At 39.3% G+C, this 26,308-nt stretch overlaps 1 protein-coding gene across 3 annotated transcripts in view; it reads right to left on the reverse strand.

The window, feature by feature from the left end:
• Positions 1-26,308, reverse strand: part of SUN3 (Sad1 and UNC84 domain containing 3) — a 101,010-nt gene that overhangs the window by 4,943 nt on the left and 69,759 nt on the right. For all 3 annotated transcript variants that reach the window (XM_033194216.1, XM_033194217.1, XM_033194218.1), the window contains 6 exons: positions 22,646-22,686; positions 21,090-21,252; positions 19,802-19,886; positions 10,528-10,643; positions 8,949-9,116; positions 3,750-3,842 (listed from right to left, as the gene is read on the reverse strand). In XM_033194216.1, the coding sequence (XP_033050107.1) occupies positions 3,750-3,842; positions 8,949-9,116; positions 10,528-10,643; positions 19,802-19,886; positions 21,090-21,252; positions 22,646-22,686 (666 nt within the window). The remainder of the gene's footprint in view (positions 1-3,749; positions 3,843-8,948; positions 9,117-10,527; positions 10,644-19,801; positions 19,887-21,089; positions 21,253-22,645; positions 22,687-26,308) is intronic.

The raw sequence follows: 26,308 nt of genomic DNA on the forward strand, positions 1-26,308 counted from the left end.
AAAGCAGTGTGTAGAGGGAAATGTATAGCACTAAATGCCCACAAGAGAAAGCAGGAAAGATCTAAAATTGACACCCTAACATCACAATTAAAAGAACTAGAGAAGCAAGAGCAAACACATTCAAAACCTAGCAGAATGCAAGAAATAATTAAAATCAGAGCAGAACTGAAGGAGATAGAGACACAAAAATCCCTCAAAAAAATCAATGAATCCAGGAGCTGGTTTTTTGAAAAGATCAATGAAATTGATAGACCACTAGCAAGATTAATAAAGAAGAAAAGAGAGAAGAATCAAATAGACACAATAAAAAATGATAAAGGGGATATCACCACTGACCCCACAGAAATATAAACTACCATCAGAGAATACTATAAACACCTCTGTGCAAATAAACTAGAAAACCTAGAAGAAATGGATAATTTCCTGGACACTTACACTCTCCCAAGACTAAACCAGGAAGAAGTTGAATCTCTGAATAGATCAATAGCAGGCTCTGAAATTGAGGCAATAATTGATAACCTACCAACCAAAAAAAGTCCAGGACCAGACGGATTCACAGCCGAATTCTACTAGAGGTACAAGGAGGAGTTGGTACCATTCTTTCTGAAATTATTCCAATCAATAGAAAAAGAGGGAATCCTCCCTAACTCATTTTACCAGGCCAACATCATCCTGATACCAAAGCCTGGCAGAGATACAACAAAAAAAGAGAATTTTAGACCAATATTCTGGATGAACATCGATGCAAAAATCCTCAATAAAATACTGGCAAACTGAATCCAGCAGCACATCAAAAAGTTTATCCACCATGATCAAGTGGGCTTCATCTCTGGGATGCAAGGCTGGGTCAACATACGCAAATCAATAAATATAATCCAGCATATAAACAGAACCAAAGACAAAAACCACATGATTATCTCAATAGATGCAGAAAAGGCCTTTGACAAAATTCAACAGCCCTTCATGCTAAAAACTCTCAGTAAATTCGGTATTGATGGAACGTAGCTCAAAATAATAAGAGCTATTTATGACAGACCCACAGCCAATATCATACTGAATGGGCCAAAACTGGAAGCATTCCCTTTGAAACCTGGCACAAGACAGGGATGCCCTCTCTCACCACTCCTATTCAACATAGGTTTGGAAGTTCTGGCTAGGGCAATCAGGCAAGAGAAAGAAATAAAGGATATTCAGTTAGGAAAAGAAGAAGTCAAATTGTCCCTGTTTGCAGATGACATGATTGTATATTTAGAAAACCCCATTGTCTCAGCCCAAAATCTCCTTAAGCTGATAAGCAACTTCAGCAAAGTCTCAGGATACAAAATTAATGTGCAAAAATCACAAGTATTCTTATACACCGGTAACAGACAGAGAGCCAAATGATGAATGAACTCCCATTCACAATAGCTTCAAAGAGAATAAAATACCTAAGAATCCAACTTACAAGGGATGTAAAGGACCTCTTCAAGGAGAACTACAAACCACTGCTCAGTGAAATAAAAGAGGACACAAACAAATGGAAGAAAATACCATGCTCATGCATAGGAAGAATCAATATTGTGAAAATGGCAATACTGCCCAAGGTAATTTATAGATTCAGTGCTATCTCCATTAAGCTACCAATGACTTTCTTCACAGAATTGGAAAAAACTGCTTTAAAGTTCATATAGAACCAAAAAAGACCCCACATTGCCAAGACAATCCTAAGTCAAAACAACAAAGCTGGAGGCATCACGCTACCTGACTTCAAACCATAGTACAAGGCTACAGTAACCAAAACAGCATGGTACTGGTACCAAAACAGATATAGACCAATGGAACAGAACAGAGCCCTCAGAAATAATACCACACATCTACAGCTATCTGATCATTGACAAACCTGACAGAAACAACAAATGGGGAAAGGATTCCCTATTTAATAAATGGTGCTGGGAAAATTGGCTAGCCATAAGTAGAAAACTGAAACTGGATCTTTTCCTTACTCCTTATACAAAAATTAATTCAAGATGGATTAGAGACTTAAATGTTAGACCTAAAACCATAAAAACTCTAGAAGAAAACCTAGATAATACCATTCAGGACATAGGCATGGGCAAGGACTTCATGTCTAAAACACCAAAAGCAATGGCAACAAAAGCCAAAATTGACAAATGGGATCTAATTAAACTAAAGAGCTTCTGCACAGCAAAAGAAACTACCATCAGAGTGAACAGGCAACCTACAGAATGGGAGAAAATTTTTGCAATCTACTCATCTGACAAAGGGCTAATATCCAGAACCTACAAAGAACTCAATCAAATTTACAAGAAAAAAACAACCCCATCAAAAAGTGGGCAAAGGATATGAACAGACACTTCTCAAAAGAAGACATTCATACAGCCAACAGACACATAAAAAAATGCTCATCATCACTTGCCATCAGAGAAATGCAAACCAACCCACAATGAGATACCATCTCACACCAGTTAGAATGGCAATCATTAAAAAATCAGGAAACAACAGGTGCTGGAGAGGATGTGGAGAAATAGGAACACTTTTACACTGTTGGTGGGACTGTAAACTAGTTCAACCATTGTGAAAAACAGTGTGGCGATTCCTCAAGGATCTAGAACTAGAAATACCATTTGACCCAGCCATCGCATTACTGGGGATATACCCAAAGGATTATAAGTCATGCTGCTATAAAGACACATGCACACGTATGTTTATTGTGGCACTATACACAATAGCAAAGACTTGTAATCAGCCCAAATGTCCATCAGTGACAGACTGGATTAAGAAAATGTGGCACATATACACTATAGAATACTATGCAGCCATAAAAAAGGATGAGTTCGTGTCTTTTGTAGGGACATGGATGCAGCTGGAAACCATCATTCTCAGCAAACTATCACAAGAACAGAAAACCCAGCACCACATGTTCTCACTTATAGGTGGGAATTGAACAATGAGAACACTTGGACACAGGAAGGGGAACATCACACACCGGCACGTATTGTGGGGAGGGGAGGAGGGGAGAGATAGCATTAGGAGATATACCTAATGTAAATGATGAGTTAATGGGTGCAGCACACCAACATGGCACATGTATACATATGTAACAAATCTGCACGTTGTGCACATGTACCCTAGAACTTGAAGTATAATAAAAAAAAATTGCCATAAAACACTTGGTTTTACATGATATAAAATGTCTTCTACATCTCTTCAGTTACTCCCTGTGGCTAATTTAAAAAATGAGTGTATATTTCATACACCTTGGTGAGTTTCAGGGGATTTATAAGGTAACAGTTGATATTTTCCCCCATTGGATTAGGAGTTGTACTTGTATTATCTGATATTAAATCTTTATCCACTCTTCCTTTGAGCTTCTCTCTGCCTCTGTCCACTTCATATTGTACCATCATCCTCCTCCCCTATACTCAAGCAAGGTGAGGTAGTAACTACTACACTTAATAATATTCAGGGAATGGAATAGTTGAGAAAGAACCAAGAAATTAAATATATATATTATAAAAAAGTGATAGCAGGTGAGGAAGAATTTGACTTAGAAACTGGTTTTGCATTTGTCTGTCTTTTGCATTAAAATCCTTGTAAGCACTTGGAGCTAAGAATTGAAGTTCAGATAAGCTTTGTGTAACTCATGCTTTTGTCATAATTATTTTCATACATCACTTTACAGGAAGCAATCCCAACAAATTTCTTCCAGTGATAGAGCTACTTATATCATTTCCCAGGGCACACATTACCTGGAGTTCAAATGTTTGAACGGTGGTTCCTGTTTTGTTATATATAAACTGACCTAGGAAAATTTCTTCTCCTTCACATTTTTTTGTGACGCCCTATAAAGAAAGCAACAGATATAGAGATTGTAATGAATGGATACAATTGTGTTTTCAAAAAGAAGAAATAATTCACCAGATATCTCTGTGTGTACACCAGGGGCACAGTGCTGTGATCATGCCAGTACTAATCTGTGCACCCAGAGGGCATTTAACAAGGGACCAGTGAGGACAAAGGCTGATCACGGGACTGACTAGAAGGACAGAGGATGGATGGATACATAGATAGATAGATAGATAGATAGATAGATAGATAGATAGATAGACAGATAGATAGATAGTTAGAAGACAGATGAAAGATAGATGATTGATAGATAAACAACTGATAGATGAAAGACAGATACATACATGTAGAGCAAATCCCAGCATTAACTCTGGTCTGATAACTATATTTGCAATAAGCATACTTTGAATAAAATAAAAATGGGTCCCCATATTAAACCGATGTTTTCCAAAATGAGATAAACATAGGCCAATTGCTAGATTTTGATCACACAAATAATTTCCTCTAAAAAGTCAGCTTCTGTTGACTGATAAAAACACTGATTTTTTCTTTGTATGCAATTTCTCTTGTGCTTTTTGTTCTTCCTCTCTACCCTTCAAATTGAAGATTTGTGAGAGGAGAATGCACTGCTGCAAACTAATTCATTATGTGAATCTGAAGTTTATTGTTAGGTTCCTTAAATTGTAGTAACACAGCAAAACAAAGAGTACATTTGTTAAATCATTTTATAATAAAAATATTAATATCAAACTATAACATTTTTATTAAAAGAGTTGGATACATCATGGTTACATAATGTACTGACAATTATATATGTATATATGACTCAAGCCTCATATATTCTCTTTAGCTTAAGAGAGGAGTGCTAGTTTTATTTCTACCTTCTTTATCACCTTCTTGGGTTTTTTTTTTTTAAGAAACAGGATCTGATGGAATACTATGCAGCCATAAAAAAGAACAAGATCATGTCCTTTGCAGGGTCATGGATAGAGCTGGAGGCCATTATCCATAGCAAACTAACACAGGAATAGAAAAACAAATACCTATGTTCTCACTTATAAGTGGGAGCTAAATAATGAGAACACATGAACACAAAGGGGAACAAATAGACACTGAGATCTACTTGAGGGTGGGGGGGTGGGAGGAGGGAGAGGAGCAGAGAAATACTTGCTGGGTATTACTACTTACTGCCTATATAACAAACCTGCACATATATCCCTGAACCTAAAATAAAAGTTAAAAGAAAAACAAACAAACAACAACAACAACAAAAAAAACGGGGTCTGGCCGTGCTGCCCAGGCTGGCCTTGAATTCCTGGGCTCAGGTGATCCTCCTGCTTTAGCCTTTTAAGGAGGTGGGATCACAGGAGCAGCTACTGCACCCAGCCCTTTTATCACCTTGTTTTGATTTTACTTGTTTCATAAATTCTCTAATGTAGAAAAAAATAATGAGAAGCAGTTTTTATTACTAAAGGATCCCTGCCTTTGGGATTCACCCGTAAGTTTTCTAAACAATGAATATGTTCACCTTTCTGAGATGGAACTTAGCTGCTCAAACTCAACTTTTCAGACACCACTTGCAGATGGTGCGGGCTTCTATGAAAGGACAGCAGCCCTTTGTTGTGAAACTCCACATATGGAATGTAGAGGCATTTGGGTGGCATGTAAGGCAGTCTGTTTAACCCGGGGCCCTCCTCCAGATGGGAAGATCAAATAATTGAAGTAAGGCATAAACCTATAAGGCAAAAGTGGGAGTAGACAGTAAAACCAAAAACCAAACCAAACCAAAACAAACAAAAACAAAAAGAAAGAAACAAAAAAACACCAAAAAGTGAAGATGGCCAAATGGCAGCCGGAGAGAAAGAACACAAACTACTCTGGCTTTAGGTGGAACTAGCAGCGCAGGACTTAAGCGGCAGGTTCCCAGAAAGGCCGGAAGAGGGAGTCCACGTGGGGCGGGGAGGTGTGGGGGAAAGGAGCCCAGATCTGCGGTTTAGCTGACAGTCATTTCAAAAAGCAGTTACAACCTCTCCACGCCCCTCCAGCCCCGCCTGGCCCAGCAGAGGGCTCTGTTCTTCTCCCATCTCTAAGACCACTACCGGCACCGCCCCAGAACCGCCCACAAGAGCATGACCCCTGCACAAAGTGGCGGCCCCGCGGCCCTCCTCTCTCCAGCAGTTCCTGGTGTGGTTGGCCAGGCTGGTACCTCCTGTGCACTGCAGGAGTCCTCTCAGGGTCAACTCTCCTGATGGCACACTTGTGACACCCGACGAAATGGCCTGACCTGATGATTCCCGGGGCAAACTCACGACATATGAGCCCCACCGTGCGCGCAAAGCTTCCTGCTGGTTTTGCATCGCCTAGGAATTCATGTGACAAGCCTCACAGACATGGGAGAAAAGCGTTGTACAGGAAACAGAGAGACCATACGCACAAGGGGGAAAAGTGGGGCTAGGAAATCCAGACCCGGAAGCGAGCAGAAGAAAGTGAGACAAACCTACAGTTAATATCTTCAGAAGCATAAGAGAAGGTACTGCCTTCATAAAAGAAAAAAATATATAGGCTATAAAAAAGGGAATATGTATAGAAACAAGAAGTCTCAGAAAGTATAATCATGACAGCAGGAATGAAAATTTCCATAGAGGGGTTAAAATATGAATTGATATGATCTTCCAGAAGGTGGAACAAAAAACAGAAAAGGGAAATAAACACTTTTTAAAAATAATAAATTAGACAATAAGTTGAATCCTCAGGATGCAGGCATGAAATCCCATGACAACAGTTGTGCATCAGGCCTACCTAACAAGTCTGGAGCAAAACGCTGAGGGCGCCAGAGGGATATCTTGGGGAAAAAGAAAAAAGAAAATAAATGAATAGAAAATGAAGGAAGGGATGAAGAATAGAAGAAATTTATAAATTATCTCATGTGAATCAACATAATGGGGGAATATTTGCACTTCTGAAGAAGAATTTGGAAAAGTTTTGGTAATAGGAATAGAGAAAACTAAGCAAATTAAAGAAAAATAGACTGGGCACCTGTGGCTCACGTCTGTAATCCCAGCACTGTGGGAGGCCAAGGATGGAGGATCCCCTCAGCCCTGGAGTTTGAGACCAGCCTGGGTAACATATTAAGACCCTTATCTCTACTAAAAAACTTTTTTTTTTGAGACGGAGTCTTGCTCTGTCGCCGGGGCTGGAGTGCAGTGGCCGGATCTCAGCTCACTGCAAGCTCCGCCTCCCGGGTTCACGCCATTCTCCTGCCTCAGCCTCCCGAGTAGCTGGGACTACAGACGCCCGCCACCTCGCCCGGCTAGTTTTTTGTATTTTTTAGTAGAGACGGGGTTTCACAGTGTTCGCCAGGATGGTCTCGATCTCCTGACCTCGTGATCCGCCCGCCTCGGCCTCCCAAAGTGCTGGGATTACAGGCTTGAGCCACCGCGCCCGGCCACTCTACTAAAAAACTTAAAAAACAATCCCATGAGTTTGAAGTTGCAGTGAGCTGTGATTGTGCCACTGTACTCCAATCTGGGCGACAGAGCTGAGACCCTGTCTCAAGAAAAAAAAAAAGTAAAGCAATTATTACACTCAGAAACATAAAAAAAATGGAAGAAAGTAGTATTTAAGTACACTAAATAGTTCAACTGAGAGCTGTTTTGTTCACATAGTCACCATGAAAACATTGAGTATTGCTTGAACAAAAAGATAATACAGTCTTCTAGCAGTGCCTCAAATGTTAAACCTACGTTTACCATGCTATCTAGGAATTCCAGTCTTAGGTATACACCCAAGCAAAACAAAAACTCATGTCCACACAAAAACTTGTACATGAATGTTTATTGAAGCATTATTCATAATGACCAAAAAATGAAAATAATTCAGATGTCAATCAACTGATGAATAGATAAATAAAATGTCATATATCCATACAATGAAATGTTATTCAGCAATAAAAAATAAATGAAATATTGAGACATACTATATCATGAGTGAACCTTAAAAACAGTATGCTAAATTAAGCCATTTGCAAAAGATCACACATTATAAATGATTCAATTTATATGAAGTGGATAGAATGGTAAATTTATTGAGACAAAGTAGATTAGTGGTTGCGAGGGGTTGGAGGAGTACACTAGGGGAATAGGAGGTGACGGCTATGGGGTTTCCTTTTAGGGTAAGAAAAATGTTCTAAAATTGATTATGGTGATCGATACACAACTCTGAGAATATACTAAAAGCCACTGAAGGGTGTACTTTAAGTGGGTGAATTAATTGTTATGGGAATTATATCTCCAGAAACATGTTTTGTTTTGTTTTTGTTTGTTTGTTTGTTTTTGAGACGGAGTCTCGCTCTGCCGCCCAGGCTGGAGTGCAGAGGCCAGGTCTCAGCTCACTGCAAGCTCCGCCTCCTGGGTTTACGCCATTCTCCTGCCTCAGCCTCCCGAGTAGCTGGGACTACAGGCGCCCGCCACGTCGCCCAGCTAGTTTTTTGTATTTTTCAGTAGAAACGGGTTTTCACCATGTTAGCCAGGATGGTCTCGATCTCCTGACCTCGTGATCCGCCCGTCTCGGCCTCCCAAAGTGCTGGGATTACAGGCTTGAGCCACTGCGCCCGGCCACATGTTTTGTTTTTTAAATCAAGACATAAACATGTTGGGAGGATGGAAGTGCCATGGACAAGAGCTACTCTTCACTTTCCATGAGAGGATGTCATAACCAAAACTGAAAAATCAAGAAGTAATGGTAAAAGTCAACATGGAGGCAAGTACCCAAATAAACATCTAAAATTGTTGCAAATACAAGCTCTGGAATAATGAGAATTGGAGATGTGGAGAAGTGGGACAAGGAATAACTATTTCTTTACAAACTTTATGGAAATACTTGATTTTTACATGTACATGTATAACTTTGATAAAAGTTAAAAAAAGTTGAATAATATAAGTCATTTGGTCCAACTCTCTCTCTCTTTGTAGGTGAGAAAGCAAAAGTCCAGGAAATAAGTGACACAACTAGTTATCTGTCCTAGTTCAGAGGACAGCCCCTAATTCCCAGCCAACCACCTTCTATCAGGCCAATCTGAATGACAAATTTAGATAGCTTCTTACATAGACAGAAAATTCCTTGGGTGCACTGGAGATGTTTCCTGAGGGAGACACCTTCTCTGAGATGTGCTCCATGGTAACAGCAGTAGGTATGATCTTTGTAGCAAGCTTGATTAGGGTATGACCCTGGGAACCTGGAAAAGCCCAGCACTTTCCAGGGTAGACATCCGGCTGGAAAGAAAACACTGAATTAATCTCTTAACTAGTTATGTGAATCCATTCCCACAATACTGATCAGCTAATCACTATTGACTGCAGATCTCTCTTATGCCTATAAAATAGGAAAACTCCCAAGACACCTCTAGTGTGGTTGCTCTTCCAGAGCACTGTATGCTTATATCAATCAGAGTCCTTTATCATATGAGCATGTTTTCTTTCATTGCTCTAACTAAACTGTGACCTGTTATAAGGCAGCTGGAGGCCATGAGTGGGGTGCTGGTAAGGCTAGTGATGGTGGTAGTGAGGATGATGGTGGTGACCATTGTGGTGATCACTGTGGTGATGATGGTGGTAATAATGGTGGCAGTGGAGGTGATGGTGTAGTGGTAGTGGTGATGGTGATGGCAATGGTGGTCATGGCAATGGTGGTGGTGGTAGAGGTAATGGTGATGGTAGTAATGGTAGTGGTGGTGATAGTGATAGTGATAATTGAAGTAGTAGTGGTGAAGGTGGTGATAAAGGTAGTGGTGGTGGTGGCAGTGATGGTGGTGGTGGTGGTGGCAACAGTGACATTGGTGGTGGTGATGATGATGGACATGGGGGTAGTGATAAAAAAGATGGTGGTGGAGGTGGCGGTGGTGGTGGCAGTGATGGTGGCTGTGGTGGCAGTGATGGTGGTGGTTGTGATGGTGATGGATGTGGAGGCTGTGATGAAGAAAGATGGTGGTGGTGGTGGTGATGAAGATGAGGGTGTTGATGGAGATGGGAGTGATGGTGGTGATTACGGTGGTAGAGAAGAAAAATGAGGTCTACTACTTTGTAGGTATAAACTACAGCCTGGAATAAGATCAATGGGTTTTACCCTTGAAAGTTCTAAATTTGCGACTAACTTCAGGTGTATGGATCAAAGTTGAGAGGTGCTCTGCTGTCTATTGATGGCTACTGCCTTTAGAATGTAACTGAAAAGTTTGGTGGGGATCTTACTTGGAGATTTCTCCTGTTATAATTAGACTTAAGAACATGTGGTCTGAATAGCACTTAACACAGTACAGTACTGGCACTTAGCAGACAAGTACTTTCAACAAATGTTTGTTGAATGACTGAAGTTTTCAATGGAAAAGGATGGTCACAGAATCAACTTACAGAAAAGACACGGAATGTATATGTTTTATTTGAGAATAAAATAATCTAGTTTACTAATCTTAAAATGATAAACAAGTAAATAATTAATCATAGTTTACTGACCATAAAATAAGACATAATTCATGCAGTGTACTGACTATAAAAAATGTAATGAGATGATTTCAGGTTCTGTAACAAGTTCGCACACTCTTATATTGCCTCTATTTTAAAATTAACATTTTCATGATAAATAAGAACAGAATTCTAAAATAGAAATAAGTGATTCTTAATTTAGCTTTACCTGAAGAATAATATCTGGAGGCATTTCATGATTTAGGAAACCTATCCCATGCCAGTACAATTTTGCTTTATTATTTGTATAACTTTCTGAGGTCCCAGCTTCAATGATGGAGGCTCCTAAAATTATAAAGTAAGTTTTAAAATAAAGAAACAACATACACCATTCAAAACTCATCATTTGAATTTTAACAGTGTCTCTAGAAAATTATTACTAGGCATATAAGTGAGGTAAAATTCATACTCAGGAATTGATAGGAAAAGTATGACAGTTTTCACTACTACTGAAATTTTGTCATTTTGAAGAAAACAAGTTTGCTCTGTTTAGTTTCACAAAATGTAAGATAAAAATTGAATTTTGAGGCAAGTAAAGTAGAGATGAGAATATTATATGGATTCTGTATCACCTAAAAATGTATATAGATCTCTATATTTTAACAGCTCATGCGATAAATGAGACTTCCTGTCATCCCCATTCACTCAATAACAAAAAAAACAGAAAACCAACAATGCTCCAAATGTCCTTCAAGTTACATTTGCAGCAATTATGCAGATTCATTGAACTCAATTTTAATCAAATAAATATGAAATATACTCATCAAACATTATCCCTTCAGGTTACTTCATTTTAGAAGCAAAATGTATTTTATACATAAGAAATAAAGAAAATGCAAATGGCTTTTTCAAATTGCTAAAAATACATGTGCCTCATCAAGTTTTTTTTTGAGATGGAGTCTCACTCTGTTGCCAGGCTGGAGTGCAGTGGCGCAATCTTGGCTTACTGCAACCTCCGCCTCCTGGGTTCAAGTGATTCTCCTGCCTCAGCTTCCCCAGTAGCTGAGGCTACAGGCGCCCACCACCACATTGGCTAAGTTTTTGTATTTTTAGTAGAGACGGGGTTTCACCATGTTGGCCAGGATAGTCTCCATCTCTTGACCTAGTGATCCACCCACCTCGGCCTCCCAAAGTGTTGGGATTACAGGCATGAGCCACCGCACCCAGCTGATTATCCATACTTTTTCTAAGATGACACACTTTTTGAAATAGTAAATGAGTTCCTAGAGTTGCCAGATTTGGCAAATAAAAATACAAGATGGCCATTTAAATTTGAATTCCAGGTAAACAAAGAATAAGTTTTTAGTTGTAGTCATACAACTTTGGGATATATACATACAATATTTGGGATATATTTATACTAAAAGATTATTTACTATTTGTGTGAAATTTAAATTTAACTGGGCTCCCTTCATTTTATCTGGAAACCCTATGTGTACTTCGTTTTTGAAGGCTGATCCTGACTGCCCACTCACTATTCCTACTTGACCAAGTGGCTGGACAGAATCTACACTTTCACCTGCTAATGTGAGGACTGAGCACCCCATCCGCATAATCCTTTCCAGAAAAAAATTAAAATTTTAGTGTTGTGGAATTTTGAAAATAATTCATATTTATTCATTTTCTCATTCATTAAAAAATTTAAGTCAGCTTTATTAAGATATCATTCACATCCTAAACAATTCACTCATTCACAGTGTGTGACTCAGGGTTTTGTATTACATTCTTAGAGTGGCACAGCCACCACAATCAATTTTAGATCATTTAGTCAGCCCCAAAAGGAACCCATAGCAGTTAGCTGTCATTCCCCATTTCCCCCAACATCCCTCCCCAAGCCTTGGCAATTATTAGTCTATTTTCTGTCCCTGTAGGTTTACCTATTCTGGACATTTCTTTTGCTGCTCCCTTGTAGTCAGTCACAGTATGTAGCCTTTTCACTAAGGCTACTTTCATGTAGCCAATGCGTTTGAGATTTATGAATGCTGTAATGAGTATCAGAAGTTCATTCCTTTTATTGACTGCAGGTTAATATTCCGTTGTATGAATGCATCTGTTATTCTTTGTTGATGGACGTGGGGTTATTCTTAATTTTGGTGATTATGAATACAGTTGCTATAGATGTTCTTGGCAAGTTTTGATGTGAACATGTTTCAATTTATCTTAGATAAATATGTAGAAGTGGGATTGCTAGGTCAATAAGATGTTACATTGAACTTCATAAGAAATTGTCAGACTTTGCCAGAGTGGCTGTGCCAGGTTACATTCTCACCCACAGTGTATGAGAGGTCCATTTGGTTCATGCTGTTGCCAGCACTTAGTATGGTCAGTTTTGTTTTGTTTAGCATTCTAATAGGTGTGTAATGATATAACATTGAGATTTTAATTGACATTTCACTAATGAATAATAATGTGAGGCATTTTTTCATATACTTTTTTGATATGCATATATCTTCTTTAATGAAGTGTCTTCTAAATCTTTTGCCTATTTTGTATTGGGTTGTCTGTTTGCTTAATTGAGGCTTGACAGTTTTCTATAAATTCTGGATTCAAGAATGTGTGTGGTTTCCAAATATTCTCCCCCAGCCTATAACTTGTCTTTTCCTTCTCGTAACTGTTTTTTGGCAGAGCAGAAATTAATTTTGATGAAGCCTGTATTATCCATTATTTTCCTTTTACAATCATAGTTTTTGATGTTGTGTTTAAGAAAACTTTTTCTAACTCTAAAGAATTTCTCTTATTTTTTTCCTAGCTTTAAGATTTATATTTAAGACTGTGACCCATTTGGGGTTAACTTTTACAAATTGTGGGTTTTGGGCCAAGGCTTTTTTTTTTCTTTTCTTTTTTTGCATATGAATGTCCACCTGTTCCAGCACCACTGACTTGCCTTTTTTCCGTTTTTCAAAAATCTATTCACCACAGGTGTGAACTACTTCTAGACTTTTTGTATTGTTCCATTGATTTCAGGAGTACCACATGCTCTTGATTACTGTAAACTTATAGTAAGCCTTAAAATCAGGTAGTGTGAGTTCTCCAACTTTGTCCCTTTTTTTCCCAAAACAAATTTGGCTCTTCTAGTTCCTTGACCATTTTACATACATTTTGAAAACAGGTTCTCAATTTCTACAAATAATCCTGCTGGAATTTTGATTAGGATTATATTGAATCCATAGAAAAGCTAGACAGTATTGTCATCTTAATGGTATTGAGTCTTCTAATCCATAAACATGGTATACCCGTCCATTTATTTAAATCTTTTTTTATTTCTTTCATTATTATTTTTTAGTTTTTAGCTCTCAGTTCCCACATTTTATTACCCTTATACCTCAGTATTTTATGTTTTTTTACTGCATTTATGAATAGTGCTGGTTTTAAATATTTTCTAATTTTCTATTGTTAGCACATAGAAATTGTGTATATACCCTTGAACTTGTAAACCTCACTTATTCTAGTAGATTTTTTTGGTGGTTTTTCTGCATAAGCAATCATGTTGTCTGTGAATAGAACCATTTTTATTTCTTCCTTTCTAATTTGCATGCCTTTTCCCCCACTCTCTGCCTTTCTTACTCTCTCTCTCTCCCAGTTTTTCTTCATTTCCTTTTCCTGCCTTTTTTTAATATTAGTTGAAATTTTTAATTTTTTAAAATTTTTTTATTTTTTTGAAACTGAGTCTTGCTCTGGAGCCCAGGCTGGAGTGCAATGGCACAATCTCGGCTCACTACAATCTCTGCCTCGCCTTCCGGGTTCAAGCGATTCTCCTGCCTCAGCCTCCTGAGTAGCTGGGATTACAGGCACGCGCCACCACACCTGGCTTTTTGTATTTTTAGTACAGATGGGGTTTCACCATGTTGGCCAGGCTGGTCTCGAACTCCTGACCTCAAGTGATCCACCCGCCTCGGCCTCCCAAAGTGCCAGGATTATAGGCCTGAGCTACTGTGCCTGGCCTCCATTTTGATTTCTCTATTAGCATTTGGATATCTCTGTGTTTTAAAGTAATTATTCTCATGATTACAACGCACATACCTAGCAGCTCATGGTTTATTTAAGAGTTAACTTTTTATCATTCATGTAAAATCTTTACATTTATAGATGCCCATTAAATCTCACCCACTGACTTTTCCTTTATGGTTGTCGTAGTATTAAATCTACTTATATTAGCCCTCCACCCCCAGATAATGCCATACATTTTTTCCTTTCAACAGCCATACATATTTTGAAGTACTTAAAGAAAGAAAATTACCTCATCTTTTGTTGTTGTTGTTTTGAGATGGAGTTTCACTCTCGTCACCCAGGCTGGAGAGCAGTGGTATGATCTAGGCTCAGCGCAACCTCCACCTCCTGGGTTGAAGCTATTCTCCTGCCTCAGCCTCTGGAGTAGCTGAAATTACAGGCATGCGCCACCATGCCCGGCTAATTTTTTATTTTTAGTAGAGACAGGATTTCACCATGTTGGCCTGGCTAGTCTGGAACTCCTGACCTCAGGTGATCCACCCGCCTCAGCCTCCCAAAGTGCTGGGATTACAAGGTATGAGCCACCGTGCCGGGCCACCTCATCTTTACTCACAGATGAGACTGTTGCTCCTTCTTCATTCTTTAAGTCCCAAGTTTCTTTTTGGTGTCATTTCTATTGAGCTGAAGAACTTCCTTTAGCGGATTCATTGGCAGAGAATTTTCTTAGTTTTTCTTCATCTAAGAGTGTCTTCATTTTGCCTTCATTTCCTGAAACTATTTTCACTGGATCTACAATTCTGCATTACTAGATCCTTTCCTTCCGCACTTTAAACATGTAGTTTCCTTCTCTTCTGGTCTCTTTAACTTCTGGTAAGAAATCTGTAATAATGCGTAGTTTTGTTTTGGTTTTTTAGCCTCTTTCAAATATTTTTCTTCATCTTTGATTTTGAGCAATTTAACTATGATGTGTCTGGATGTCATTTTCCTTGAATTTATCTTGTTTCTGATTTGCCATGCTTTTTGAATCTGTAAATTTATTTATTTATTTTTAAATCGAGTTTGAGATGTTTTTGGTTCTTACTTCTTTAGATTATTGTCCTACATTGGGCTCCTCTTCATCTCCCTCTGAGACTACAAGGATAAGAATATGATACCTTTTTATAGTGTCCTATACGTTTCTGAAGTTCTGTTTGCATTTTTTTCAAACATTTTTTCATTCTTTGCATTGCATAATTTCTTTTGATCTATGTTCAACTTCACTACTTCTTTCTTTTTAATTTTTAAGTTTGGGGTATATGTGCAGGTTTGTTACATAGAAAAACTTGTGTCATGGGGATTTGTTGTACAGATTATTTTGTCACCCAGGTGTTAAGCCTAGTATCCATTAGTAATTTTTCCTGATCTTCTCCATTCTCTCACCCTCCATCCTCCAATAGGCCCCAGTGTGTGTTGTTGCCCTCTATGTGTTTATGTGTTCTCATCATTTAGCTCCCACTTATAAGTGAGAACATGTGTTTTTGGTTTTCTATTCCTGTGTTAGTTTACTAAGGATAATGGCCTCCAGCTCCATCCATGTCCCTGCAAAGGACATGATCTTGTTCTTTTTTATGGTTGCACAGTATCCTATACTGTCTATGTACAACATTTTCTTTATCCAGTCTATCATCGATGGGCATTTAGGTTGGTTCCACATCTTTTCTATTGTGAATAGTGCTACAGTGAACACATACATGCATATATCTTTATAAAAGAACAATTTACATTCCTCTGGATATCCCAGTAATGAGTCTGATGGTTCGAATGGTATTTTTGTCTTTAAGTCTTTGAGGAATCACCACACTGTCTTTCGCAGTGGTTGAAATAATTTACACTCCCACCAACAGTGTATAACCATTCCTTTTTCTCCACAACCTTGCCAGTATCTGTTAGTTTTTAACTTTTTTATAATAGCCATTCTGACTGGTGTGAGATGTTATCTCATGGCGGTTTTGATTTGCATTTCTCTTATGTTGAGATTTTTTTCAAATGATTTTTGGCCATATGCAGGTCTTCTTTTGCAAAGTGTCTGTTCATGTCCTTTGCCCACTTTTTAATGGGGTTGTTTTGTTTTCTTGTAAATTTGTGCAAGTTTCTTATAAATGCTGGATATTAGACTATTGTTGGATACAGAGTTTGCAAAAATTTCCTTCCATTCTGTAGGTTGTCTGTTTACTCCGCTGATAATTTCTTTTTCTGTGCAGAGCTCTTTAGTTTAATTAAACCCCATTTGCCAATTCTTACTTTTGTTGCAATTGCTTTTGATGTCTTTGTCATGATATCTTCGCCCATGCCTATGTCCTGAATGGTACATACAACTTTCAGGCTGAGACTATGGGGTTTTCTAGATATAGGATTATGTTGTCTGCAAACAGGTATAGTTTGACTTCCTCTCTTCCTATTTGGATGTGCTTTATTTCTTTCTCTTCCCTAATTGCCCTGGCCAGGACTTCTAATACTGTGTTGAATAGGAGTGACTTCATAGGCAATATCTAGGTTGTCTTCCAGGGTTTTTTTTATTTTTTATTTTTTATTTTTATTTTTGTAGTTTTGGCTTTTACATGTAAGTCTATGTTCCATTTTCAGTTATTTTTTATTTTGGTATATGGAAGGGGTCCAATTTCAGTCTTCTGCATATGGCTAGCCAGTTATTCCAGTACCATTTATTGAATAGGAATACTTTCTGCCATGTTTGTTTTTGTCACATTGGTAGAAGATTAGATAGTTGTGTGTGGCCTTATTTTTGGGTTCTCTACTCTGTTCCATTGGTATATGTGTCTGTTTTTGTGTCAGTACCATGCTGTTTTGGTTACTGTAGCTCTGTGGTATAGTTTGAAGTTGTAATGTGATGCCTCCAGCTTTGTTCTTTTTGCTTAGGATTGCCCTTGCTATTTTTGGTTTCATATGAACTTTAAAATAGTTTTATCTAGTTATGTGAAGAATGTCAATGGTAGTTTAATAAGTATAGCATTGAATCTATAAATTGCTTTTGGCAGTATGGCCATTTTAATGATATTGATTCTTTCTATCCATGAGCATGAGATGTTTTTCCATTTGTTTGTATCATCTCTGATTTCTTTAAGCAATGGTTTGTAGTTCTCTTTGTAGAGATTTTTCACCTCCAAAATTATCTGTATTCCTAGGTATTTTATTCTTTTTGTGGCAATTGTGAATGGGAGTTCGTTACTGATTTGGTTCTTGGCTTGACTTTTGTTGGTGTATAAGAATGCTAGTGATTTTTGCACATTGATTTTGTATCCTGAAACTTGGCTGAAGTTGTTTATCAGCTTAAGAAGCTTTCGGGCTGAGACTATGGGGATTATGTTGTCTGCAAACAGGGATAGTTTGACTTCCTCTCTTCCTATTTGAATGCCCTATATTTCTTTCTCTTGCCTGATTGCCCTGGCCAGGACTTCTAATACTGTGTTGAATAGGAGTGACTTCACTACTTTTTTTTCTCTATTTTTGTTTTTCTATTATTAAGCATATATAGTCAATTTTTATTTTAGATATTGTATTTTTCAGTTCTAAAATTCCATCTAGTTCTTTTTATTCTCTTGGCTGAGAACAGGTATCTTTTCATTCATTTCAAGTGTACTTAACTTTCACCTCATAAAGCATAATTATGCTAACTGCTTCAAGTCTTTGTGTGACGATTCCAACATCTGTATCATGATGGGGTTGGCATCTGTTGTCTTTTCCCTTGGTAGTTGGTCTTATTTCCCTAGGAGTTTGCATGCCAAGTAATTGTGATTTGTACCCTAGACATACTGAATATTATATCGTAAGACTCTGAGTCCCATAACAATCCACTAGGGAATGCTTTCATTTGCTTCATCAATCAGCCTAGAAATGTGAGTCCTCCCTCCTTTTATGGGTGGTGGTTCCAATCTCAATTCAGTCCTCAAAACCTTTGCTACAGGCCTGTCATGTCCATGTACCACTCAGGGGTTAGTCCAAGACTTGAGCCATAGTTTACATCGTTGCCAAATGCGCAAAGCCTCCACTTTGCTGCTTTGGGTCTGTTCCCATGAATGGGCAGCTGAGAGGTGAGGCCAGAAGCTGGCCACAAACCTGCAGGTAAGCAGGCATCTTCTTTGCAGCTTTGCCTTCCCAGGCTTTCTCCCCACCCTCTCTGGCCCATAGGACTACTTTATTCTGCGTCTTTGGCAAGAAAAATGGGGCCTCTCTCAATTTTAGCTGCCCAACTTGCTGCCACGTTTGCAGCTCTGTAATTGCTGCCTGCCTCAGCCTATGCTGCAAGAGAAAAGAAAAGAAAAAAGGAAACTCCCACAGGGCTCACAACTACAGTTTTTGGTTCCCCTCTTCCAACTGCCTGCTTTGTTTACTTTTCAGCCCACTCAGTTAGTTGCTTTTTGAATTTTGTCCAGATTTTTTTTTCATTGTAATCAGTTGGAAGGGACTTAACAGGCTTTTTCCATCTTGGCCAAAGCCAAAGCAGAACTGACATTTATTTCCACATCTATGGTTACAGAGAAGCCCGATTATCTCCTTCTTTTCCTCACTCTCCATGCGCTACTTGTGCACCTACATTCGTCATCATAGGCTTTTCAAAATGGAAGTTGTAATTACATGAATTGATGTAAATACATCAATACAAAGAAGAAAGCATTTAAAAAGTGTATCAGAATGCCAAGACCAAAAAAAATTAAAAAATAAAAAATAAAGAACGATGGTCCCTCTCCCATCTTACCCCAACACTGATGCTTTAGGGAACCAGGTTCAGGAAAGTTCTGCCCTGTAACTCACTCTCTCAAAAAACACACACTCACAAGCCTGAGTAATCATGCTGTTCCAAATGCTCTCCAGTTCATGTAAGCTGGAAATTTATTTCCCTGGCATAAATTTGACTATCAATTGATTAAAATTAGCATTACTGTGTGTTTTATATTTCCTTTCTCCTTCTGTCCCTTTCTTCTTTCCTTCCACATTGTTCAGTGAACACATACTGTTCGTAGTCTATTATAGGCAGAGCATGGTAGAGAAGATTAAGGTTAATGATTCATAGCCTTAGCCCTTAATAATTAATTTTAATTGAAATATATTAGGAACATTATATACAACCTTTAAACACTGTCATTTAATCCCTAATAATGCATTTAGATTGGTTATCATGGTCGTTTTAGTATATAATAATGTAAAATGTCCTAATATTTTGTGCCTTTCACAACTTCACTGTGGCATCTTGGTTTTCTTGGTGGTTCTTTTAGATGCATGTTAATGAAGTTGCACAGGCTTTGTTCCCTGGAACATTTGCACACAGAAAGCAATCAGTGACAACTATTTCTATTCTCTTCTTTATTATCTAAATTGATTAATTTCCCCCCTTTCAAGTTACCAGATACACATGTTTTCCTCATAAACAAACGTAGAGGATAGAGACACTCCTGAAGCATTCTTTTTTTAAATGTTCCTCTTTTCACTTTTTCTGTACTCACCGGCCGACTTCAGAGCATAATCAGCCATCTGGACTTGGTCTTCTCTCAACTTTTTAAGTACATAATTGACCAAGTTTGACATTTCCTGTAGAAATTTTAGAAACAGTTTTCTGTTAACAATATCTGCCAACTGCTTGAGTTTTGACCATTCGTTTTATTGATTTGGACCTAATTTGCAAAATTAGAATAGCAGTGAGCACCCATCAGCTGCCCTCTGAGCCAGGCACTGTGCATGAGTCATGGACTGACATCTTCACGGCTCCTGGGAGTGTCCCTCTCAGGGATACGATGTAAATAAAGCCAAGGTGTGTTCAGGGACCCCCACAAGGTCACGCAGCACGGTGGACCTAGGGTCCCTTCTGAAGCCCTAACCACTGCATCACAGTGCCCTCCCGGTGAGGTGTGAGGTGAGGCTGTGCTGTGACCTACTGCGTTCCATCCCTCATTAGTGTCTTGTGGTTAGCAGTAAAGACGGAAAGACTTGAACATTCTAGAGTTACTTGGGAATCAAGGCAGTTTACACAGACTACATGATTACTTATATTAGACATTTTTCACCGACACTAATTAATACTGGGTTCTGAAGGATGCTGTCATTCTAAAAAACAAAAACAAACAAACAAACAAACCAACAAAACCATAAGCACCCTAAGCAGGCGCAACAGTTCAAGTTCCAGCTGCTTAAATTTAACACCTTCACAGTGACAAGGATGAAATGGGGCCTGGCGGGTGGCAGGTGGTCTGTGTCAGATTGCTGCGTATTTCAAAAAGTAGACATTAGGGAAGAAAAAGAAAGTAGTAATGACAGCAGAAGAGAAAGAAGCAAAACAGAGCTCATGGTTTCCAACACAGTTTTGCCTGAATCTGATGCTGACTAGACTAACTACATTAGCTACAAAGATGATGAATGCAAATCTTTTGCTATTGAAGGTATTTGTGTATACAGCTCAGAGACTGTTCTTTCTCTCTCTCTCTCTCTCTTTCTTTCTTTCGTTCTTTCGTTCTTTCTCTCTCTCTCTTTCTTTCTTTCTTTTCTTTTTTTTACTGGAAAATAGAACAGTTATTTATTTTGGTGTGAAGTAAGTCATATGCAATAGAATGTCTTCTCTGTGACACAGCATTTATGAAACGGTGGGTTTCTGTACACGAACCAAATATCAGTCAACACTGGACTTCCCATTGGGAGAAGAAGTGGATGTGACACTGGAAGGACATACTCCCCGTCACTCTGGACATCGTCACTATCCACCACCCCATCCCACCCAACACGCCTTGCCCCATCCAGGACCTCCGTGTGGTCAGGGTCCTCCACAGGGTCTCCATGGGTGTTCCAGCTGTGATTATTGTCCGTACCATCCTTCATATCTCTAAGCAATGCCTTCAGGACATCTATTTGTTCAATCAAAAGTAGAATTTTATGAAAATTGTTTTCCAGAGTCTGGCTTTCCTTCCTGTAAAGGGAGAACCTCAGCATGAGAGGAAGAAAGTGTAAAGCTCCTGTTATCAGCTGTGGCTGGGCTTCGGAGCCTGCCATGTGATGAGGTGCTTTATGTTGTTGAAGATATACATTCTTGAGTGAGGGGAGAGCAGAGCACGCCCATTTCTCTAAAGCATCATGCTTCACTAAAAAAAAAACAAACCCGAGGACATCCAGGGGTCACATGGCTAAGGGTGTCCTAGTGCTTGGCCGGGCTCTGCACAGGGCAACAGGCAAGGCTCAATCAACCTTGCTGGTCCCCCAGCTGAGTGACATCACACAGGTGAATCCTAAATCCCACTGGTTCCCTCCTTCCGACTGGGAACACCTTGCATATCCAGTGGAGTACAGAGCAGTGGCTTTTGAACTGTAGCCTGAGTTCAGTGGAAGTGCCTTGGGCAAGGGGTGCTGGAGGATCCAGCCAGTGGGCAGCGACTGATTACCAGATTGACAGCCTGAGCATGCGAGATTTTACTTTCCAAGAATGGGTTTTCTGTGTTTACAGTTTGAAAATTACTAGTAGAGAGAAAAAGAAAATGTCAAGCGAATAGGTATTTCTTTATGCTGAAAAAGTATAAACACTACTTATCTAGTATTTTTCCCCATTTGTAAAACAATACATGCTTAAAATTGGGGAAAAACCAAGCATTTAGAAGAAATAAACACTGTTAAATTTTAATGACTTTCTACCAGTTTTTATTCCATGCAAAAAATTAGTAACAAACTAGAAATAATATTTATAATTTTGTGTCTCCACTACACTTCCAAATGATTACACCTATTTTAAAATTATTTAAATGGCTTTATAATTCTTCATTTCATGAATATATTCCAACGTATTTAACCATTGGCCTATTTTTCTTATAGGGTTGTTTTCCATTTTTAATTATCATAGATAACATGGAAAGCACACCTCAGTGTGTATTTTGTTAAGGAATGCTCCATAGAAGTAGAAATATATAAAGGGGCAAGTAATTTTCTAAAGTACTAAAAATGTTACTGTTTTAAATTATGTAGATGCACAAGTGAGAGAAGGCAACTTTAATTGGGTTGTTTCCTTCTTCTGAGAAATCTAAATGTACTATTTTTAATACTAAACACAGCAGGAGTAGATTAATTCACCTCTAACCCTTTAATCTTTTCTATCTTCTTTTTTTTCTTTTTCTTCCTCCTTTCTTTCCATCTGCATGTATACATAGAGAAATGCTAGGAATGATGTCATTAACTATTAATAATAGTTATTTCTGGGAATGAAATTTTGAGTTATTTCAGGGAGTAACTTTTCTTTCTTATACTTTTTTGTACAAAAACATTTCAGTATTTGAAACCACACCAAAAAGAGATACATAGCAAAAAATCTCACTCACTTTAAAAATTCCAGTTGCTCTTTAGGCATACGAAGTCTGGCCTGAAAACAACAGAAAAAGATAAATCATTCTGAGTTCTGCTTATTCAAGTAGAGTTTTTGTTTGTTTGGTTGTTTGTTTTTTTTCTCAGAAAAGGAAAATAAATAGCATGTTGACCCCTGACATATAGATGTGCTGGCTGGAACTCAGGAGCGTCCTTTGAGTGGCCCGTCTCTTTCCCAGCCTCATCTGTACATCATGAATATATTTGAAGGAGATGAGGTAACGCAAATCTATTTAATGAGTGACATTCAACAGGAGCTCTTGGATGGGCACATCATTTCCTGTTTCTCAAGACTGTAAAGGCCTGAACACAGTCTGATGGGGAGGAGAGAGGGAGGTTGGAAGAGGAAAAAATAGAGGGAGGAGGAAGAGAGGGAAGGGAAGACAAAGGCGAGAGGCCCCCCTGGTGAATGTGGAAAAACCCAAGGAGCACATGGCGACATTAGAGGGCATGCTGAGCTCTTTGGGCTTGTCCCTGAACAAGGAGGGAGACTCCCATTTACAAATAAGAAAGGGATGTGATTACTTTTGGGCTAGATTGGCCATCACAATCAGAAAACTGCAAAAATGTATCTAACATTGGTGGCATGTGTGGTATAGATAGTCTTTGGTGTGGATGGTCTTGGTGGTTACCAAACTAAGACAAGAAACCAGGAAAAGGTAAAATTACTGTTTGGACACAACGTTTGCCTTCAGAGGACTTTCTGCTGTGGAGGTGGTCAGTGAAAACATAAACACTGAAGAGACAGAGGATGCCAGAATGCAGGCAGCACTCTGGTCTGCAGTATCGGGCTACTGGGCTGCCTGTTCCTCACCTGGAATGGGGGAATGGCCTAGCCGCCTCTTCCTGTCACTGAGAAGACCTTGGGCCTGGGTGGCCAGCACTTCTATGTCCCTTAGCTCATCCTGCTGTGTGTCTTCCAGGCCCTGCCACAGATGACGGTGGTTGGTCAGGTGCTCACATTTTTCTTTTGAGAGGGACGTCTTGCTCTGTCGCCCAAGCTGGAGTGCAGGGGTGCCATCTCGGCTCACTGCAAGCTCCCCCTCCCGGGTTCACACCATTCTCCTGCCTCAGCCTCCTGAGTAGCTGGGACTACAGGCGCCCACCACCATGCCCGGCTAATTTTTTTAGTAGAGACAGAGTTTCACCGTGTTAGCCAGGATGATCTCGATCTCCTGACCTCGTGATCCGCCCGCCTTGGCCTCCCAAAGTGCTGGGATTACAGGCCTGAGCCACCGCAGCCAGCTAAGGGTGCTCACATTTCAAATGCCCTACAAGTCATTTGCCTGGGAGCCTCCAAAGCCCTGCACTCTCTTCCCATCTGTCTTTACCCAGCATGAGACACACACACACAAACACACATACTCCACATACACACACACATACACATATATGCCCATGCTCATATGCACACATGCACACCTCTATTCCAAAATGGGATGGTTGGAGAAGATCAATAATATTACCAACAGAGAAAGGAGGGCAAAAGAGAGCACCTTGGGGCACCAATATTGAAGGGCTCAGAAGCCAACTGAGTGGACAAGCTGGTGAGAAGGGGAGGACAAATGTGGAAGGGTGATCTCTTTCCCAGAGAATTCCAGGAAAAATAGTCAACAATGCCCATCAACAGATGGCTCCTGACATCCTTTCTTCATATCTGGAACTCCCCTACCCTGATATGTTTTACTCAAGTGATTTATCAATTAAGAGGCAGTATCTTTGACTACGTGCCAAGAAAATAATGTAGATCAGAGTGGAGGAATGATAAGTGTGAAAACGAAGTCTGACCCAAGCAATCAGTTCCCTTGGGTTTAAACTTAAATCTTGGAGGATTCCCACAGCAGTTTCCAGAATTTTGTCTCATCCACATACTCTCCCTGCCAGGCTGGGAAGCAGACACCTTTGCCTTTAATGATCACTTTCTTGTAGCAACAAAGCTCATACTTCAGGCGCCCAACAGATAACTCAAAGGGACCATATGAGTTTCCTGGGGCTCTTGACACACATGACCACAAACGAGGTGGCTTGAAACAATGGAAATTTATTCTGTTGCTATTCCGGAGGTCAGAAGCGTGAGGTCAACGTGTCTACATGTCCTCAGGGAGATTCTGTTTCTTGCCTTTTCTAACTTCTGGTGGTTCTGGGCACTCCTAGGCTCGTGGCTACATCGCTCCAGTCTCTGCCTCTGCCTTTACATGGTCTCCGCTTCTCCTCTCTGTGTCTCTCTCCTCTGTAAGTCTCCTAAAGAGATCCCTGTCATTGTATTTAGGACCCATCTGAGTAATCTAGGATGATTTGATATCAAGAACCTTAATTACATCTGCAAAGACCTTTTTCCCAAATAAAGGTCACGTTCCCAGGTTCTGGGGGTCAGGAGGTAGACATATCTTTTTGGGGATCACCTTTCAGTCTCCTACAGTGACCATCAGTGTGTTATCTGGGAAATAATGCTCCATCTTTATTCAGTAATTAGCCTGCTTTTCTGTTTCAAAGACTGGCTTTTTATCAGTTTGCTCTGCCCAAAATAGTGCCACATACTGTAAATGTGTTGTATCTTGTATGGTGCTGTTGTGTCACGTGTGAGAATGGTGTCAGAATGGAATGTAGTGTGACCCATGGAAAAATATTGCCTTACTTTTGTTCTGAGCAATTACACTTCTTATATGTTCTCCTCATCATTTTTATTTTGACAAGGACGTGAATTTGGGAGCTTATCATTGGTAGATATTCTCACTTCTAGTTTTTCACATTCTGTTTGAGCAAGCTCCCTGTCAGTAGGAGCTGTGTTTACAATTTGTTTCTTTTTTCTGTTCTAGCCATAAAATAACATATAGAAAACACTCCTCAGTTAGTTTGCTGATAAATGAACTTGAGAGTTCCTTGAAAAATAAAATTTTTCACAATTTTAAAAACATTTTTATTTTGCCTCATTCCCAAAAGCATTTCAGGCAAGTTCTACTATAGGAACATATATAGTATAAGAACATGTAGGACAAAACAGTAAGTGAGGAAGTCAAAGGGAAGATAAAATAAAGATTGGAAAAGTAAGGTAATGCAAGAAGGATGAGGTTGGAACCTACTCGTGCCTGAAATTCTTAGAAGTTATTAGCTGTGGGCTATAAATTTGTTTCAGAGCATCACAGCAACCAAATGGGTGGGAAAGGGGGCAGGCCAATGACCAAAATTTACCACATCCACAATGTGGAAAAAGAAAATCGAAAGTGTTATAAAGGCTGCTTTGTGTATAGTTGATGATCTTTCTGCAACATTTCTGGCAATGAGATGGGGGTTCAGTGTCCTAGGAACCTTCCTAAAACATCACTCCCTGTAGGCTGTTGGCCTCATGACAAAGCCTACCTCAGGGAAAGCCTCATCAGATGTGAAAATGTCCAAAGCACTCATTAAGAGGACACAGCCTCCAGGGATATTGTTTTCAGCAACAAAGCCCCTGTGCCCTATCCTAACCATGGATTAAGGTAGGGTCTGTCTGCATGTGCTGTCAATTTACAGCCTCCTGAGATATGAAAGCGTCAGGTAGAGGCTGGCAAAGAAATAGCCATGGGCAAAGCCCAGTTTTCTTTGTTTTTTGTTTTTTTGTTTGTTTGTTTGTTTCCAGATAA

Source organism: Trachypithecus francoisi, unplaced genomic scaffold (genome assembly GCF_009764315.1).
Source record: "Trachypithecus francoisi isolate TF-2019V2 unplaced genomic scaffold, Tfra_2.0 Lachesis_group4, whole genome shotgun sequence".
Classification (NCBI taxonomy): domain Eukaryota; kingdom Metazoa; phylum Chordata; class Mammalia; order Primates; family Cercopithecidae; genus Trachypithecus; species Trachypithecus francoisi.